Source organism: Pongo abelii, chromosome 7 (genome assembly GCF_028885655.2).
Source record: "Pongo abelii isolate AG06213 chromosome 7, NHGRI_mPonAbe1-v2.0_pri, whole genome shotgun sequence".
NCBI classification, from domain to species: Eukaryota; Metazoa; Chordata; class Mammalia; order Primates; family Hominidae; genus Pongo; species Pongo abelii.
Genome location: NC_071992.2, coordinates 157,602,958 through 157,621,687, shown reverse-complemented (window position 1 = coordinate 157,621,687; position 18,730 = coordinate 157,602,958). Strand labels below are relative to the sequence as shown.

Here is an 18,730-nt window from a genome sequence, read left to right as displayed (position 1 = left end):
TTAATTCAGATGTTACATTCACATGCAGTGCTAAGGGCTGTCCTTTGAAAACAGCTCAGGTAGACACATCTTCCAAGAACAAATCGTAGAAATGTTACCAGGCGATTGTCTTTACAACCTCTGCATCAGTGATGGGGACTTGGGGCAAGCTTTTGGTTGGCGTTGTGAACGGTGCCGGCTCCCTAAAGCAAGCTTTCTTTTCTGTTGTTTGAAATACGGCAGGAGAACTGAAATTCTATTAAACTATACTGGTTTCCGGTTCAAGAGAAATACTTTTTTGCACCAATTTAATTCAGGTTTCTAAAGCCGAGGCAGGGATGGTATCACAGTCTGTTGAATGAGTTCCAGCTCATATGGGGCCTTTCCGTGACAAATCATTCCTAATGGAATCTCTCCAAAGCACAGGGGAAAAAATCGAAGGCATCAAAGTGCCCTTTCCATTTCAATAAACTCCACTGGCCAGGATTCTGTCTGTTTGCATACCAACACAGAATAAACATGGAACCCGGGCCTGCCCAGCACATTTACTCCCTGGTTAGCACCTCTGTTCACCTGTTTTCTCTTTTATACGAGTGACCATTTCCTAAAACGCAATCAATCACTGTCAAGATCTTGAAATTATCACCATGGGGAAAAGACATGAAGAGTCTGCATTAAAATAACGTGACCGGTGCCTAGAGTGAGGAAGGAGCACGTTCAGAATGGTCCCGGGTCATTTTCAAGACCCTCCCCCAGTCACTGTTGGATGAAGTAAGGAGCTGGACATCAGTGTTTATTAAACCAAATTTATTCTCCACAAGCTGAAGATGCCTGAGGTTACATGAGGACTGGCATTAAATAATTTATAAATGTATTTCTGACAGACTTTTATCATAAGGATTCATGTGTTTACAAAAGCAAAATCCAAGCTCTCCCCAGCTAGAAAGTGGGAAGGTGCCCAGGCTGCAAGCACAGCCTTGCGGGAGGATGAGGCCACATAGTTCGCTCCGCCCACACTCTCAGAACGCCCCAAGAAGTTAGTGGCTACGCAAAGCCAAGCCTTGGGGGAAAACCTGGTCCGTGGTGTGGACTCTCCAAGATGCAGACCCAACCGGAGGCCGGGCCCGCCTTTCCATCTGGAGGCACTGCAGAGCTTCTGAAAGCAGCTCCCAGGAGCCTGGCAAACACGCCCCAGAGACCCTCAGGATGCGCCAGCCCTGGGACTGTGTCCTGAGAAGCTAGGGCTCCATGGCCCAGCTTGTGGATGGGCGCCCAGGGGGCAGGCCCCATGCCCTCAGCACGTGCTGACACGTTCCCTCCAGCTCCAACAACCACACCAGAACCTTCCATAGAACATTTAAGTAATGAAATCTCAACATTACAGTAAAAAGGTGCAAAGGGTCTCTTTTGCAAATATTTATGTACAGCTAAGATCTTGTTGAGTTCAGTAAAGCATCCTGCACATACACATACACAGTGTGCACACGGATTCAGGGAAATTGAGCGGCACACTGGAAGACAGGATCATACATGATGCTATTTTACTTTTGGTCCCATGTAGTTTCCTGAGCATGATATTTTAGATGGAACTTTTTCTGGTCTGTGATCTTTGGTAGAAAAAAGGTCTCTAGGATTATTATAAAAATTTTGCATCTATTATAAAGGAAAGGAAAAAAGACAGCTTGCCTCAGCTGGCCCAACCCCTGCCCCGAACACCTGATCGCAGGGTGGTCCCCTCCACCTGGGTAGGCCCTGTCCACCTTCTCTGATGGGAGAAAGACCACAGTGGTTACCTGAACCACCCTTCTCACAGGCCTCGCTGGAGGCCCCGGGGCTCCCGGCTCACTGTCATGTGCCCAGCCCAGTGCTCCTCGGTAGGACTGGGTGAGTGAATGAATGAAGTAAGGAAAGGTAAAACCAGAGACGTGAGGGCCACGGGTCACCTGTGACTCGGCCAAGCTGCTGGCTCCAGTGCCAGCCCCTGGTTGTGGATTCCAGAACTTTCTAGGCAACACACAAAGTAACCTCCCAGCAGAGGTTATCACCAACAAGATGATGCAGCTGCCTGCCTGAGACATACCCCAACAGGAAACACCCTTGGTGCAGTTTAACCAGGGGGCCCGAAGGCCTAAGAGAAGGTGCATGGCCATGGGTCCTGCGGCTGGCCACACGGTAAGCGGGCTCCACGCTGAGCCTGGGCTGCCCTGCCCCGCCACCCCTCCAGGTTCTGCTCCTGGCAGGCTCTAGGGGGCAGCCAGTCCCCACACGTAGGGCACGGTTCCACTTGGCAGGCTCAGCCACGTTTATTCCCCTTTCCAAATGGCGACCTTCCCCTCCTCCCTGCCCGACCCACTCAGCACGTATCTGTCCTCAGCCGAGCACAGCGTCCTCACGGTGTCCATGTGCGCCACCAGCTCCTTCTCCACGGTCTTCCTCTCGGCATCAATCACGTAGATTTTCCCCTTGGGTGTTCCCTGCCACAGCCCTTGGCTGCCCACCCAGACCTGCCAGGGAGAAACGGGAGGGGTCAGCAGGGAAAGAAGTCCCTCCCAGGAGCGCCAGGGCTTTGCCTGGCTACCCAGAATTGACGCGTGTGCCTCCAAATCCATGTCCTTCCTGGACAGGGCCTCTGCCGCCTGAGGGTCAGGGCCACCTGGCAGGTGCAGAGGACCCTTCTCAGGCTTAGAACCTAATGGCCGAGAGGCCTCTGGGGAAGAAGACTGCATTGCGTGCTGGAAAGGTGCTGGGGTGCATCTTGAGTGCTCTCACCAAACAACAGCCACCTGTGTGAGGTGACAGATACAGTAATTAGCTTGTGATTATTTCACAATGTATACTGAAATATCACCTTGTATACCTTAGATATATATAATTTTTATTCGTCAATTATATCCCAGTTAAGTTATGGGGGAAAACACTAAACAAATTCCGCCCCAGCCCCGCCGTGTCTCAGGCTTGCTCGGGGCCTGGAAGTCCTGCTTTCCTTCCAATTTCTCCCTTTTCGGATGAGAATGTCTAACCTCTGCCTGGCCCAGCCTTGTATTTTGGGAAGAGACAGCCTGTTTCTAGCCGCACAGGTTCACAGTGCAAGAGGGGTTGGTTCTGCCCCAGGTAGGACCCGCCCACAGCTCACCCACATCGGAGGGCTCTGGCTTCACTTGGAGATTTGGGGCTCAGAACTGATGCTGGAATGGGCTAGAACTTCGGGGGATGTAGTGATGGAGGGGGTATATTTTGCATGTGGAACAGATGTGGATTTAGGGGGCCAGAGGGCAGACTGTAATGGGTTGAACAGTGTCCCCCCAAATCCATATCCTCTCCGAACCTCAGAATGTGAGCTTCTTTGGAAATAGAGTCTGCAGATAGTTCAAATGTGGTCACACTGGTTAATCCAGTAGGACCAGCATCCCCATAAGAGACACACACAGGGAGAGAGAGTGCCATGTGGCACAGGCACAGATTAGAGTGCCACATCCACAGCCAGGGCACGCCAAGGACAGCGGCCACATGAGTGGGTGGTGGAGAGAAGGGCCTGGAGTGCACGCTCCCCCCGAGCCCTCGAGGGAAGCAGCTCTGCTGACACCTTGGTTTTGGACCTCCAGCCTCGAGAATTGTGAGAAAATTAAGTTCTGTCATTTGAAGCCATCCAGTTTGGGGGAATGCGCTGTGGAGTGCTTGGACCACACCATGAAACCAGCACATGGTGACCTGTGGGCCCGTTGGCACCAACCCTGCACGTGCCTGTTAGGAGGGGAGCCCTGAGAGGCGAAGGCAGGAGAGTGCAGCTGGCTCTCGGGAGCATGGGGACACGGCCAGGGCAAGCGAGACCTGGCAGGGATGCTGGGGATGGCAGGCCCTCCACCCTACCTGCTTCTTCACCCGGATCATGCAGTGGATCTCAGAGCAGTCCTCGAGGGGCACCCTCTGCGGGGGCTGGGCCAGGTCCTTCAGGCTCCAGATGTAAACCTCGCTGCGTCCTGCACAGGCCGCCCACAGCTGCTCCTCCTGAAACACAGGGCATGGTGTGGGCTATGGGCCCCGGGCCACGCGCGTGCTGGGCCCACAGCCCCTGCTGGGATACCTCAGGAAGGAGCTGGAAGGCCAGGAAGGAGGTACTGGTGTCTCTGAAGTTCTCCTCAATCTTCAGTTCTTGACGGAGGAATCCATTTGTTGTCATGACCACGATGCTGTTACCTGTGCCTGCGGAAGGAAGGAGCTAGGATGGGGCCAGGCAGTGCCATCGGCAACGTAAGATGCCAGCACCAGAGCCGGCCTCACTACTCTTTCCAGCGTGGTGATGGGGGGATCACCATGTGCCACATGGCGCCTGAGGCGTGCACGGGTGAGGTCTACTGGGAAAAAATGCAAGATAGAGACCTGGGTCTTTAAGAAGAAATGAAGCTCACCAGAAAAGGTAAATATATGGGCAATTTCTTAATTTTTCTTAACTTTCTTGAAAGATCATTGACTGCTTAAGCAAAAATTTTAAAGAATATATTATTGGGATTACCACAATTGATACTGTTGTAAGCTTCTTACCCTATCCATGCAGCAGTATCATAGTTAGTTAAGGAGGAGGGTGATCGGTTAAGGTTGCATATTGCAATTCTTAGAGCAACCACTGAAAAATAAAACAAAAATATAATGCTTAAAAACAGTAAAGAAGATTAAATTGAACATAAAAATATTCAATACAAAAGAGGGCAAGAAAGGAAGAACAGAACAAATAACAGATGACGGGAAGAAGGACAACCGTTGGCTTGCACCCAACCATGCCGCTACCGGCCCTGAAAGTGAGCGGAATAGTGGGCAGACACCTGCACGGGCACTGTTCCAGGGGAGGCGTCAGTGGGCACCGGGCACACGACAGAGTGCTCAGCACCATCAGCCGTGAGGGAGCCACAAATCCAAACCAGAAGACACCACTTCACTCCCACTGGGATGGTATCAGTAAAAACAGGTGAGAACCAGTCTGGGTGAGGATGTGAAGAAACGAAACCTGAGACTGCGGGTGGGGTGGAAGCTGCTGCCGCCACTTCAGAAAACAGTCTGACAGTTTTTCAAACAGTTAAGCAGAGTGAACCCAGTGCGCACTTGGGGCAGGGGAAGGATGAGCAAGTTGTTCCATATGTACACAATGGAATATTAATCTGCAAGAAGGAACAAGCTATTGATATTGATACTCAGAACATCAGCGATGAATACTATAAACATCCTGCTGTCTGAACAAAGCCAGATACAGAAGAAAGCCTACTGTAGAGTCCATTTAGTAGAAAGTTCTGTAAAAACCAAATTCAGAGTGACAGAACTAAGAGCACTTGTATCCCCTGAATGGGGGCACGGCCTGGAAAGGGGCACAGACGCTTTCAGCTGTGATGGAAACACTGCGTATCTTGATTTGTTTCATGGTTATGTAGTTTAGATGTTTGTCAAAACACAACAAACTGAGCACTTCTTGGTGAGCTTTACTATATGTGAAACACGCTTCCATTACAAAAAAGAAAACGTATTCCCAGCCGTCACTCATGTAATCTGGCACATGCCAAGGAAGACCTCAAAGTGCAGGCAACTTCCATGCTCTGGGGTGTCCAGAAATGCAGACACAGCAGCCAGGAAAAGCACCTGCCCCTCCCATCGCCCCCTGGCAAAATCCCCAGTCTGGGTCCACGGAGAGTCCCAGGCTGCAGCTCTGTGCCAAGCGGCCAAGGGGAACAGGGCACGAGCTCGCCAGCTGCCCCCAGGTGTGGAGACGTGATGCACACAGAGGCCTCCCAGGAGGAGCAGCCATGACTCCAGGGGACACCTGGGCCAGCTTCAACCCCAGAGCAAGGCACAGCGAAAGCCAAGGGTAGTAGGGGCAGGAGAGCAGTAGTGGGTCCAGGCAAGACAGGCGTCCCGTCAGCCGCTGGGTAGAAAAGCAGAGGGAGGCCTGGGGAGCCCCCAGGAGCAGCAGTGCAGGTGGAGTAAAGGTTGCTGCGACCACAGAAAGGGAACCCGAGTTTAAAATAAAGACCGGAAAGGCATGAAGCAAAGGAAAGAGGCTTTCTGCTCTCATTCATCCTTTTCCCAGAGCAGGGAGGTAGGGTGCCCGCTCTGATGGCAGGGGCCGGACTTACAGCACCACAGGCGGCCGCCGTGCAGTCTGATGGACGTGAGGCCACCTCTCGGCAGCTGGAAGCGGCTGGTCACCTGCAGCGTGCTCACATTCCACGCCAGCACCGTGCCGTCCATGCTGCACGAGTACACCTCGCTGGGGGCACAAAACACACACACACACCTTTAACTTGGGCCCTTGAAAACACGGCACACATTTTAACCCAGGAGAGAACCAAGTCGCCGTGAGAGAAAATGTGCTCAACACGGATAAACTGCAAACATGACCTGCAAACATGATAACCTGCAAACATGATAACATAACATGCAAACATAACCTGCAAACATGATAACCTGCAAACATGATAATAACCTGCAAACATGATAACATAACATGCAAACATAACCTGCAAACATGATAACCTGCAAACATGATAATAACCTGCAAACATGATAACCTGCAAACATAACATGCAAACATGATAACAACATGCAAACATGCTATGAATGCGGCCACAGCCAGGCTTGGCGCAAATGTAACTGACTCGGCAGGAAAAGGTGGGTTTCTCGGGACGCCCACCTCTCCCACCACTGCAGGCCGCAGGCTCAATGAGGTGTTGTCATGGAGCCATGACATGACCATGACCTGAAATGGAACCTCGTCAGTGGGCCCCGTTCACACAAGGGACCAGGGAGCCAGCACGTTCCTCAGAGCTCTCGGGCGACATGGGCTGGCTGCAGGTGCAGGTGGCTGTGGGCAGGGCTGGGCTCGAGCCTGCACCCTGCGCCACCCCTGAACCTCCTGAGCCAGCTTTGCTTCCAGACTAGCACCTCCCTACCCACCCCAACAGGGCCTGACACAGGTGCCCCCAACACTGAGTCTGGGGGAAAAAGGAGTGGGGAGTGTAGCCCCTCCCCCAGGGCTGGGGCTGCCTGGACCAAGTGGGCAGCCTTGAGCACTTTCCCCACCACGGGCCTCTGCTCAAGGAGACCCCACCTCCTCCTCCCGTCTCCCCGGATACCCACTGTGTCCAGTGCTGCTCCCACCGTGGGACACAGCAGCGAACAGGCAGCCCAAGGCCAACACTGAGCACTCAGGCGATTCCCAGGCAAGTCCAGGCTTCTGACACCATGGCTGGTGCGCCTCTGGGAGGCTGTGCCCTCTCGGGGCTGCCCCACGCCACCGTGCCCACAGCAAGCTCAGCAGGAAGGCCGGGTGTGGTGCCTTCATCACCATGCTTGACCCACGTTGGTGTCATGGGTTCTCCGCACCCGTGAGCAGAAGCAGACCGAGGACACCACCCAGCTTTCCTCGTTCTAGATCCACTTCACTCCGTACGCCCCGCCTGGCCCCTGTGGGCACAAGACTTGGGAACCCTACCCGCTGTGCCCTCTGCCCACCCATAAGCCAAACAGTCCCTTCTCCCCAGCAGAGCCCACTGCACCTGGGTGCCTTCTGTCCGTCCTGCACAATCAAATCCGTGACACTGGAGCAGTGGTCTGTGAGCTGCTTGTTGCAGGACATGCTGTGGACGTTGATGATGTAGATGACGGAGTCTTCCGAGCCAACCCACACCTGGTTCTGGTCGGCCATCACCATGCAGTTCTAACGGGAGGCCACGGGAACGTGAGAAATCAGTCAGTCTCGATACTGGTGAAGTCATATTCTCTACATTTACTGCAAATGCTGAATTAGCGGATATGGAACCACTACTCCTAGGGGACACGCCAGCTCAGGGTCCTGGGAGCCTCTGGCCCTGACGTTGTCATCCACCCATCAGTGCATAACCTTGTTCTCTGCGTGCTCTGTTCACAGACACCTTATTGACTACGTATGCTTGATTCATTAACACGATACCCACGGCCGCCAGCACTGTCACTGCGGCCTGAACCAAGCTCATCTCACACATGCATTTTCTCTGCAAGACACGTCACTGCCTCCTCGTGCTTAGGGAGCTTGATGCTTGAGGCTATCTTAAATGGCAAAATCACCAACAAAAAGCAAAAAATGTGAAAACTGTGGCACCAACCAGGCCGAGGAGAGGACACTCGTTGGCCCAGAAAATCCACATCAGGCGACTCAAGTTTTTCCCCACTTTGTGCACATGCATGTCTGTGGGTCGCCAAGAAAACACCACGAGTGTCTGTTTTGGGAGTTACAAGGAAATATTAGCAGGTGGTCAAATTTGCAAATACGGAATCTCCAAATGATGAGACCGACTGTGTACGAACAAGCAGAACTGGCAGGGGCTCCCAGTGTCTAGAGAGTGTTCTCAGGGTTTCTGGCTAAGTTAAGCAAAGTCAACTAATGATTGCTTTTAGACTTTTTGAAATCAGAATTTGTATTTTTATTTATTTATTCTTAGACAGGATCTCTCTCTGTCACCCAGGCTGGAGTGCAGTGGCATGATCATGGCTCACTGCAGCCTCAGCTTCCCAGCTCAAGCGATTCTCCGGCTTCAGCCCCCGGAGTAGCCGGGACTACGGCCATGTGCCACCAAGCCTGGCTGATGCCACCACGCCTGGCTGATGCCACCACGCCTGGCTGATGTTTGGCAGTTTTAGTAGAGATGGGGTTTCCCCATGTTGCCCAGGCTGGTCTTGAACTCCTAGACTCAAGCAATCCTCCTGCTTCAGCCCCCCAAAGTGCTGGGATTATAGGCGTGAGCCACTGCACGCAGGCTTGAAATGCTTATAACTAAGAACGAACTGAAAAAAACTAAATTTAGAAAAATAAGTTCCCTAATTTTTCCTTTTTTTGTTGTTTGGTCTAAAGCATTACTAGACTTTTGTCAATATTTTTACTGTATCATGGATGCTATTACTTTATCATCTGAGACTCATGATTTGAATATGGGGGGAAATGATTTAGCAGGCTCTCATTACCTTCTAACATGTAAAGTTTGCTATTCAGGTATCTCAGAGTGGTCCCACCCTCTTGGCGGTATGTATTTGAAGTCAGTATTTGTTTGATAGCAGTTTTGCAAGCACATACTGTGGCAGGGATTTTGCCACGTTATTTTTAGACAAGGGAACACAGCCATCAAAATTGATACCACGGCCAGGCGCAGTGGCGCACACCTGTAATCTCAGCACTTTGGCAGGGCCACGGCCAGGCGCAGTGGCACACACCTGTAATCCCAGCGCTCTGGCAGGGCCACGGCCAGACGCAGTGGCGCACACCTGTAATCCCAGCGCTTCAGCAGGGACGAGGCAGGAGGATTGCCAGAGCCCAGGAGTTTGAGACCAGCCTGAGCAACATGGTGAAACCCCATCTCTACTCAAAACACAGAAACTAGCCAGGTGTGGTAGTGCGCACCTGTAGCCCCAGCTACTCGGGAGGCCGGGGGATCGCTTAAGCTAGGAGGTCCGGGCTGCAGTGAGCAGCGATTGCGCCACTACACTCCAGCCACGGGCAATGGGAGTGAGACCCTGTCAAAAAAAAAAAAATGATACCAGCCAATGCCTAATATATACTTAGGTATATACTCCACTGGAGTATTCTTTTCACGTTAAACATGTAAAAAAAAAAAAATCCTATCATGCTCAAGGAGTAAGGCATGAGGATTTCTCGGCAGATCCCATGATGGGGTGGCTGCTCGGAGGGTGACCAGATAGGAGGAGAGTGTAGATGTGAAAATATTTTGAAAACTATAAAATGCAATTTAAATGTGAACGTCATCTGCAAATCCATGAGCAAGAACAGGAGAAACACGGACAAAGGGCGTGCAGCCCACGGTGTGGGGGAGTGTGGGGTCGCAGAGCACGGGGGGCTACTCGGCAGCCTCTCGGGCGACAGGGAAGCACACACAGATCCGCAGGGAGGGGCAGCTCACAGCGCTGACGGGCAAACAGGGAGGGAAAATCCCCAAGAAATGATGGTCTGCAGGCAGGAGGGGCCGCTGGGGGCCTGGAGAGATGAGCAGGGCAGGAATCCCAGCTTCCACACTCAACATCCCATGGTCATAGAAGAAGCGACACACCATGGCACTGCCAAGGACGCATTACTAAAAATGTATTAACAGTTGTACTTGTTTTAAAATTATCAGAAACAATTCAAACTTGCTTTAAATCAGGGGTGTGCACGCTTGTGGCTTCCCTCAGCCACAGTGGAAGAAGAGCTGTCTTGGGCCACACATAAAATATACTAACATTAACGATCGCTGATGAGCTAAAAGGAAAAAGATTGCAAAAAAAACTCAACATATGTTTTAAGAAAGTTTACGAATTTGTGTTGGGCCTCATTCAAAGCCGTCCTGGGCCACGTACAGCCTGCAGGCCACAGGTTGGACAAGCTTGCTCTAAATGAGAGGAATAATGTGTGATGAGTGGACACTGAATTTTGCTGGGCCCTGGTCTCTGCCACCTGGCACGTGGGGACAGGTGGATAACGCTCAAGTCACTGCAGAGGCAGCTGTCTCCTCTTTTGCTCCAAAAGAGACCCAGTAACCACTGTGCCACCAGGAAACACCAGGGTCCCAGGAAACACTGCAAGTTCATTTTAAGGCCCTGGTCCGTGGGAACCTTAGTAGTGCAGTACAGGATGGAAGACATCGTTCCCAGCCTGGGCAGCATGGCAAAACCTCATCTCTACAAAAAACACAAAATTAGACAGGCATGGTGGCGTGCACCTGTTCCCAGTTACTCAGGAGACTGAGGTGGATCACTTGAGCCCAGAAGGTTGAGGCTGCAGTGAGCCATAACTGAACCACTGCACTCCAGCCTGAGCAACAGAGCAAGACTCTGTCTCAAAAAAGAAAAAAAAGAAGGAAATTGTTCCCAAAGGGTAGTGTGAAGCCTCTAATAAGCAGGCAGAGACCACAATGGCTCCACTTCACAGAATTGACATCTATTTTTATTATTTTACTATTATTATTATTATTTGTCTGTTTGAGACAGGGTATGGCTCTGTCACCCAGGCTGGAGTGTAGTGGCACAATCTTGGCTCACTGCAGCCTCGACCTCCCAGGCTCAGCGATCCTACCACCTCAGCTTCCCAAGTAACTGGGACTACAGGCACGCTCCACCATGCCCGGCTAATTTTTGTGCTTTTTGTAGAGATGGAGTCTCACTCTGTTGCCCAGGCTGGTCTCAAACTCCTGGGCTGAAGGCAATCCACTCACCTTAGCCTCCCAAAGTGCTGAGATTACAGGTGTGAGCCCCTGCAATCTATTTTTAGATGGGGGCCTGAAATCTATTTTTAGATGAGAAAGTCAAAGCCGCCATCTTCTTCAATAAGGACGTGTAAGTAGAAGGTTGGAACAAGCTTAACATTTAATTTGAAAACTCTAGGTAAAAGTTAAGACCCCCTGTTTACAGAAACTGAGTGAGGCTGTGGAATAGCTTGTATCCTACTGTCGAATATGGATGAACACACTTGGGTTTCAGAAATCACGTGAATCCAGAGGCTTCTTTCCCGACACTTCATGTACTCACCACTTTCGCGGTGCCCACTTTAAAGCAGTGCTGGTGGATGGTCCATGAAGAAGCATCGAACACGGTCACCTTGCCTTCACTCAGAGCACACCATAACTTGGGGTGAGCGTCTTCAACTTTTTCGGCTGGGTCAAGATGCCCTAAAGAGGAGAGCAGCACAAAACTGTTAGGAGGAAACGCTTTTGCTGTAGCAGCAGGTGACTGGTGCCATTACTCAGGTGTCTCCTGGGCCCTCCTAAGCGCCAGGCCCATGTTAGGTGCTGGACGTACAAAGATGTGCCTAGGCAGAGGCTGCCCTGCCCTCTGGGAGCTCAGAGTCGGTGGGCAGCTCGCTGGTGAGAGGGCCACAAAGACAGGGGCAGAGCCACAGGCAGACGCAGAGCCGAATGCCTGTGAGCTTTGCTAAGCCAGGACCTGCCAGCTGAGTGAGCATTCACTAGAGAAAACAGCCAGGCAGAGGGAACTGGAAGAGGAGCAGGTGGACACAGAGGGAGGGAGGCAGGGAGGGAGGGCAGCTGGAGAGACGGCGGCAGGAGCCATGGTGCCCCCCACACCCTCACGTGCAGCGGGCTCCGCGTCTTTCCCAACACTTGGTGGTGTCCATCTTTTTAATTTTGGCCATTCTAAGGGTGTGGAGCTTTTGGCTTTTCAATTGTGGTTTAATTGCATTTCTCTAATTGCTAATGAGCCTGATGGCTTGAACTGGCCATCCCCATGCCCTCTTGTGGGAAGTGTCTGTGTCTCATTCTCCCTAGTTTGTGGCTGTTATTTTTTTTTATTTTTTTTATTTTTACTTTTTAATAGACGAGGTCTTGCCATGTTGCCCGGGCTGGAGTGCAGCAGTGTTCACAGGTGCGATCACAGCAAACCGCAGGCTCCGACTCCAGGGCTCCGGCCACCCTCCCGCCTCACTGGGACCACAGGCACGCCCGGCCAGCTGTTCCGGTGTTCTGGATATGAGCCCCTAACTGACTCCATGGTGCTGTATTCATAAATTACATATGACATTATAAAAATACCATAAAGCAAAAGACTGGTGAATCTGACTACATTAAAAGCAATGATTTTAGCAGCACCCATTTTAAAGATCCTTCCCAGTCTGCAGCTTACATTTTCACCCTCTCAAAAATGTCTTCTGTCCATTTCCTGTGGCAGGGTCTGGGGAAGGGGCCGTAGGCGCCGTGTCTGGCCACGAAGATGGCAAGAAGCCTCTGAGACAGCCCAAGAAGCAGGCCCAGGAGAGGGACAGGGACGATGAGGCTTCCAGCAGAAAGCAAAACGGACCAGAACCTCAAGGGGCCGAAAGCACAGGCCGCAGGGAGGCCCAGCCACAGCTGGAACTAAGACCCCTGGCGGAAAGCACGCTGCTCCCTCTGCCTGGGCGGTGGCGGCCAGGACTCCACTCCTGTTTCAACACCTGCCAGGACAGCTTTTGCCATCTTCAGCTAGAGTGAGCGTTGCCCTGGAGCCTGTTGCACTTTCAAGAATAAACTTTCTTTTTTTTAATTAAAAAAAAAAAAAAAAAAAAAAATCCTGACAGTGTCACGTGACATCTTTAGTGGCTTCTCACCCGTCATTCCCACCTGAGCTGTGAATTTAAGGTAAAGCAGCCCGGAGGCCTGCCAGAGGAAGCTCTTTGGTCTTCTACCCTCAACTCTGTATCACCGTGAATTAAACCAGCTCATTTGAAAGGAGGAAAAAAAAGTGTCTTCTTTTTAAAATCATTGCTTTTGGCCAGTTGTGGTGGCTCACGCCTCTAACCCAGCGCTTTGGAGGCCAAAACCGGCAGATTGCTCAAGCTCAGGAGTTCAAGACCAGCCTGAGCAACATGGCAAAACTCCATCTCTACAAAAAAAAGTATACAAAAATTGGCTGGGCATAGTGGTGTGCACCTGTAGTCCAGCTAATCAGGAGGCCGAGGGGGGAGGATCGCTAGAGCCCAGGAGGCAGAGGTTGCAGTGAGGTGTGATCGCGCCACTGCACCTGGGTGACAGAGCCAGACCCTGTCTCAGAAAAAATAAAAATTATAAAATCATTGCTTTTAATACTGTCAAATTCAACATTCTTTTCCTTTATGGTTAGTATTATATAATTTATGCATTTTTTTCTTTACCATAAAAGTCATGAAAATATTCTTCTCCCCTATTGCCTAGAAGTTTGCTTTCATTGTTCACATTTGCCTGCCCTTACCACCACGTTGAGATTTCGGCCCCCTTGGGCCTGACCCCAGGGCGGTCTGAAGGGGCGAGGTTTCACCTTTCCCCTGAGGATATTCAAGCGACCTCCCGCCCTGCAGTACTGCCTCCATCCTGAGTCCAGAAAGGCAGGCCTCCCGGTCTTTCTGGGGTGCGTTCCGGTGGTCTGTTGCTCCCGTGGGTGAGACACTGCCCTCTCTGAAAGGCACGCTCCCCGTGGGCAGAGCCTGAGCTGACCTGTGGCCTGGCCTCAGGGCTGGTTCTCCTAACTCCTCGGAACCTGTCGGAGACACAGCCCCAAGCTAATGGGAGTAACAAGACTCCCCCTTCTTGATGGGGCCTGACCCCACCTCTTGTCCCTGTAATCTCACGAGGCTTGCAAAAGCCCTGCTCAGCTACCAGCTTCTCGGCCACGCCTTCCAGAATCGGCAGCCACAGGAAAAGGTGGCTTCCCCGTTCTCCACGGCTGCTTTGCACGCTCTCCGCAGGCCTTCAAGATGCTCCTGGAGGGGAAGCCGCCTGAACTCCTCGCCCGTCACAACAGGAAGCCCAGAGTGAGTTTCATTTCAGGGAAACCAACCGGGACCTAAAAATACCATGTATTCAAATGCCATGGTCAAAGTGTCTTGGTCTGTGGAGTTATCTCTGGCGAAGTCAGCACAGAGCCCGGCTTAGACACATCAGGTAGGCCTCACGCAGGGCGGCCCTGATGACGCTGCCTGCTTGCTCAGACAGGGTCTATCGCGTTCCTGGGTTTCTTGGCCTGCCATGAAGAGAGAAAAACTCTCTTATGGGGAAATCGCTTCACACACAGCTTCTCTGCCCGCCTGAAGCGTGAGCTCCATGTGTGAATGGCCAGGTGCTCTGTGAAGCCGCGGACATGGCCTGTGAGAGGGGGTGATGCCTACGTCTGCATCCCTGATGCCTACGGCTGACACCTGCAGATGGAGATGCAACAAACAAAGTGACAATTTTAAAAATCCCTTCTGGGCTGGTGCAGTGGCTCACACCCGTAATCCCAGCGCTTTGGGAGGCCGAGGTGGAGAGGTATCGCTTGAGCCCAGGAGTTCGAGATCAGCCTAGGCAACATGGCGAAACACCATCTCTACACAAAATTTTTCAAATCACCTGGTTTCGGTGGCACGTGCCTGGATTTGGTGGTACAAGCCTGTGGTCCCAGCTACCCAGGAGGCTGAGGCAAGAGGATCGCTTGGATCCAGGAGGTTGAGGCTGCAATGAGCCATGATTGCACCAACTACACTCCAGCCTGGGCAACAGAGCAAGACCCTGACTCAAAAAAATAAAAAATACACAAAAAATACAAATCTTTTCTGCCGAGAACTGTATTCCTGTGTTTTCCACACTGTAAACCCTCAGCATAAGCTTCCCTGCTGCATTCTCCATAAGCCAAAATTAAATAAAAGTATTTTCCACAGTTTAAACGTGCAACATGACAGCCATCTTTTTTATACCGAGACCCTTGGTCGCACCCATTTCCTTCTCTTGCCACCACCCTGATGCGGCGTGCAGGGTCCCAGGAAAGCCGAGCACAGGAGGCAGGTGCAGCCTCACCCAACAGAGAAGAGGGACTGGCAGGCACTCAGGGCCACTCAGGGCCGCACAGACTCCTTGTCATTCCAGTTTCTATGACAACAAACATCTGAGGCACCATCACCTTATCACCATGACAGGAGGATCCGATTAAGAGCTTCCGGGGGAATGATGTGAGCGAGAGTGCTTTAGAAAGTGCCAGTGTGTTAGCCAGGCATGGTGGCGGGTGCCTGGGGACTCAGCTACTCAGGAGGCTGAGGCAGGAGAATCACTTGAATCCAGGAGTTGGAGGTTGCAGTGAGCCGAGATTCACCACTGCACTCCAGCCTGGGTGACAAAGCAAGACTCCGTCTCAAAAAAAGAAAGAGCTAGTGTGACCGTCAACTGCTCTAGAAGGTGAGGGATGGCAGCCCTGGGGCGGGAGCTCAAGTGCTGGCCCCATTTCCATCTCCCGTGGGCTCTCTGGCTCCAGTCACTGTGAGGCTGAGTCCATGGAGCGGTTGCGCCAGCTGCACACCTATCACGCAGCACTTCACCTCAGAAAGCAACAGTCACCTCGTCCCCGCTTCTCCCGTGACACTGGTTCCCCTTTCACTTCAGGGCTGACCCTGAACCCAAACCTAAGCACATCGGGTTGGCTGAAAACTGGCAGTGAGGAGCGGGCAGAGGGGCCTTACCCGGAGTGTAGAGCAGCACGTCCACCGCTTGTGGGAACGCCTCCCCCGCCGAGGGGTTGATTTTATGCTTCAGTGTTTCCAGGGTTGTCTTCGGAAGCGTCATGGGCACTGAAAGACAAGACACTTGGAGTGTCACTGTCGCAGACTCGAGGAAACAGACGCGATGCAACAGCCTCACGCACTCTGATTTCTGCAGAATATCAGCTTGCAGGTAAAACTTCCTAATTTGTGAAGACGAAGCTCTCTTGGACCCGGGGCACTGAAAGAAAGCCCCGCACCCTCGGCCTCCTTTCCTGGTTGTCACCTGGTGTGCGAGTGAGTGGCCAGGCGCATCCCCCACCTGTGTCCACACCACACCTCCATGCCCCTATGCCTCGAGCTGCCTTTGTTTAAACACAGCTTTCTTCTCTGCCCCTGAGCCATCCCATCTGATCTCTAGCTACACCCAAACATGACACAATGCCCAGCAAAGCGGAGATATAAAATTCTCCTCAATAACGAAGCCTTCCCAAGATGAAACCCAGAGACCTAACCCATGAGCACAGTTTCCCAGCCTAGAACCGGGGGCATGTTGGGCTGGATAATCCTGGCTGTGGGCGAATGCCTGGCATCCTTTGTGCCGTGGGATGTTGAGCATCATAAGATGCCAGTAGCACCTCACACACAACCACAGATACCTCCAGGTGCTGTCAAATGCCTCTCCGCAGTGAGGGGGTGCAACATCGCCCCCCGTTCAAAACCACTGCTCCTCAGGATATCCTAATGCTCCTCTTGCTATCCAATCCAACCCATGTTTCCAGGCAAAACCTAAAGCGGCCTCCTGCCTGGAGGCCCCTGGGGACAGCCTGCTCTGACACGGCTCCTCATTCCTGCCTGGAGGCCCCTGGGGCCAGCCTGCTCTGCAGTCCCTCCTGCCAGCCCCGGGCGCCTCAGCCTCCTGCGTCCAGGATTCCCTCAGTCCCTGCCATCCAGGGCCTGCCCCTTAAGTGCTTCTCTTCCATTATTTTGTTACTGTCATGGCAACCTGATGAGGCTGGTTCCTTTATCCCCATTTTGAGAAAAGAAAGATGAAGAAACCAACACACATCGACATCCGTGATCAACTGAAGATCACACTGTTAGCAGGGGGTCGACCAGGACTCCGCACGAGGCTGGCGGGCTACACCAGGCTACGGTGAAAGCCAACTGGCCGCGGCCAATGCCTCTTCAGCTCCTGCCTCGGATTATGACATCTTCGGGTATTATTTAATTCTGTACAGTCTGAGACCTTCCATCATGGGTTGACCATAAGCTACTAAATTAAGCTCAGGCTCATGTGTCCTGAGCTTTACACATGGGAAAATGTTTCCGGATTTGTAATGAGGGAGCGGGAGCCAGCGCACCACACCGAGTGACACCAGCGTGGCGGCTCCTCCTCTGCTGTCATGCGCTGCTAACAAGGCATTAGAAGGCTTTCCTGTAAATGCCCGACAGAGATTAGGCATGAGTTTGGAATGAGATCAACAGCTAAAGTAGGGGGTTTGTTTGATTTTGTTCCCAGGGAAAAAAAAAGAGCAATCAATGTCTGGTTCCAGGACTGTTGGACAAAAGCTCCTTCAAGCCACTCAGCCAGCCTTGCAGGAACACAGGCACCTGAGCCTGGCTGCTGCTGAGCTCAAGGTCCCCCTGGGTCACATGGGAGAGGGATTCTGTACCCAGAAAGTGGCAGAGGTCCTGCAGTTGGTGACAGATGCCACAAAGATAGCAAACTGTGCCCAAGCAAATAAACACGTAAGTGAGGTTTGTTCCTAATTCTGGGACGTTTTAAAAAGCCAGAGTCCCCTAGATCTATGCCCAAGGGAAATGAAAACAGATGTGCACACCAGAGCTTGTACATGAATGCTCACAGCAGCCACAACGCAGAGGCCACACCAGTGCTCACTCACCGATGAAGGGACAGACCAAACGTCCTTCACCTGAACAGTGTCTATCACTCAGTCACAAAAAGACCAGAAAACCCTAGGCTTGAAGATCACCTTTCACAAGAAAAAAATGGGAGTCCAGCACCAGCCTCTATGGCTTCCAGAATGCAAGAGCCAGATGCAAATCTACAGGACGGTCAGAGGATTCCTGTCTGGGGAAGCTGACCCAATCAACAAAAAAGCGGATCCTGACATGCAGGGCCTCTCCTCACTCATGCAGCAGTGAAGCCCATCAGTCAACAGGCCGGCTGTGCAGAAGTTCCCAGCTTCTCAGCAGGTGTGTTCCTAACTGCAAGCCTCAGACACCCACTCCCCACCAGTCAGAGATTCCAGGAGCCGCTCCACAACCTCCCACAGGTTTCTACTGTGCTTCAGCCAGCCAGAGGAAAGGCTGTTGTTTGCAACTAAGAATCACCACAAATGCTTGCAGTGTACACTGCAATGCTATCCGGACATTAAAACAACCAGATGCCTCAATTGGACGGATGAGCAAGGGGCTCCAAGGTGCATTGTGCAGTGAAGGAAGGAAAGATGGCAGACAAGGTGTGCGACTCAAGAGTAAATTACAAATATAAAAGAAAAAACTGGGAAATCTGGGCTCGGTTCTACTTGATAAAACAGACATCGACCAGATAAAAACACTTAAGGCGTGTAATCAGGACAATGATCCACGCTACGAACGGGCTTATCTTACTTTCGTTCCTCATTTTATCAAAGTAGGATAACTTGGAGGCAGCGTAGATGGCGCCTGGTGACTGCAGTGTGCCCACGACGGCGTCCATCAGCAAGACGTTGGTCAGCGCCTGCTGGACGTAGTGAGGGTCCTAGAACAGAAACA

The 18,730-nt window shown here is 51.9% G+C and overlaps 1 protein-coding gene across 6 annotated transcripts in view; it reads right to left on the bottom strand.

Annotated features, from left to right (window-relative positions):
* Window positions 1-769: 769 nt before the first annotated feature.
* DENND3 (DENN domain containing 3) overlaps window positions 770-18,730 on the bottom strand; it is a 68,808-nt gene continuing 50,847 nt past the window's right edge. The window contains exons 16-23 of one of the 6 annotated variants that reach the window (XM_024251308.3): window positions 18,587-18,716; window positions 15,932-16,039; window positions 11,509-11,648; window positions 7,518-7,678; window positions 6,096-6,229; window positions 4,061-4,179; window positions 3,847-3,984; window positions 770-2,483 (exon numbers count right to left, since the gene is read on the bottom strand). In XM_024251308.3, coding sequence (XP_024107076.3) covers window positions 2,283-2,483; window positions 3,847-3,984; window positions 4,061-4,179; window positions 6,096-6,229; window positions 7,518-7,678; window positions 11,509-11,648; window positions 15,932-16,039; window positions 18,587-18,716 — 1,131 coding nt within the window. In that variant the 3' untranslated portion in view covers window positions 770-2,282. Of the gene's footprint in view, window positions 2,763-3,846; window positions 3,985-4,060; window positions 4,601-6,095; window positions 6,230-7,517; window positions 7,679-11,508; window positions 11,649-12,678; window positions 14,642-15,931; window positions 16,040-18,586; window positions 18,717-18,730 lie in introns of those variants that run through there. The other 5 variants (XM_054518915.2, XR_008509342.2, XR_008509343.2 and 2 more) reach the window with 5 other exon arrangements.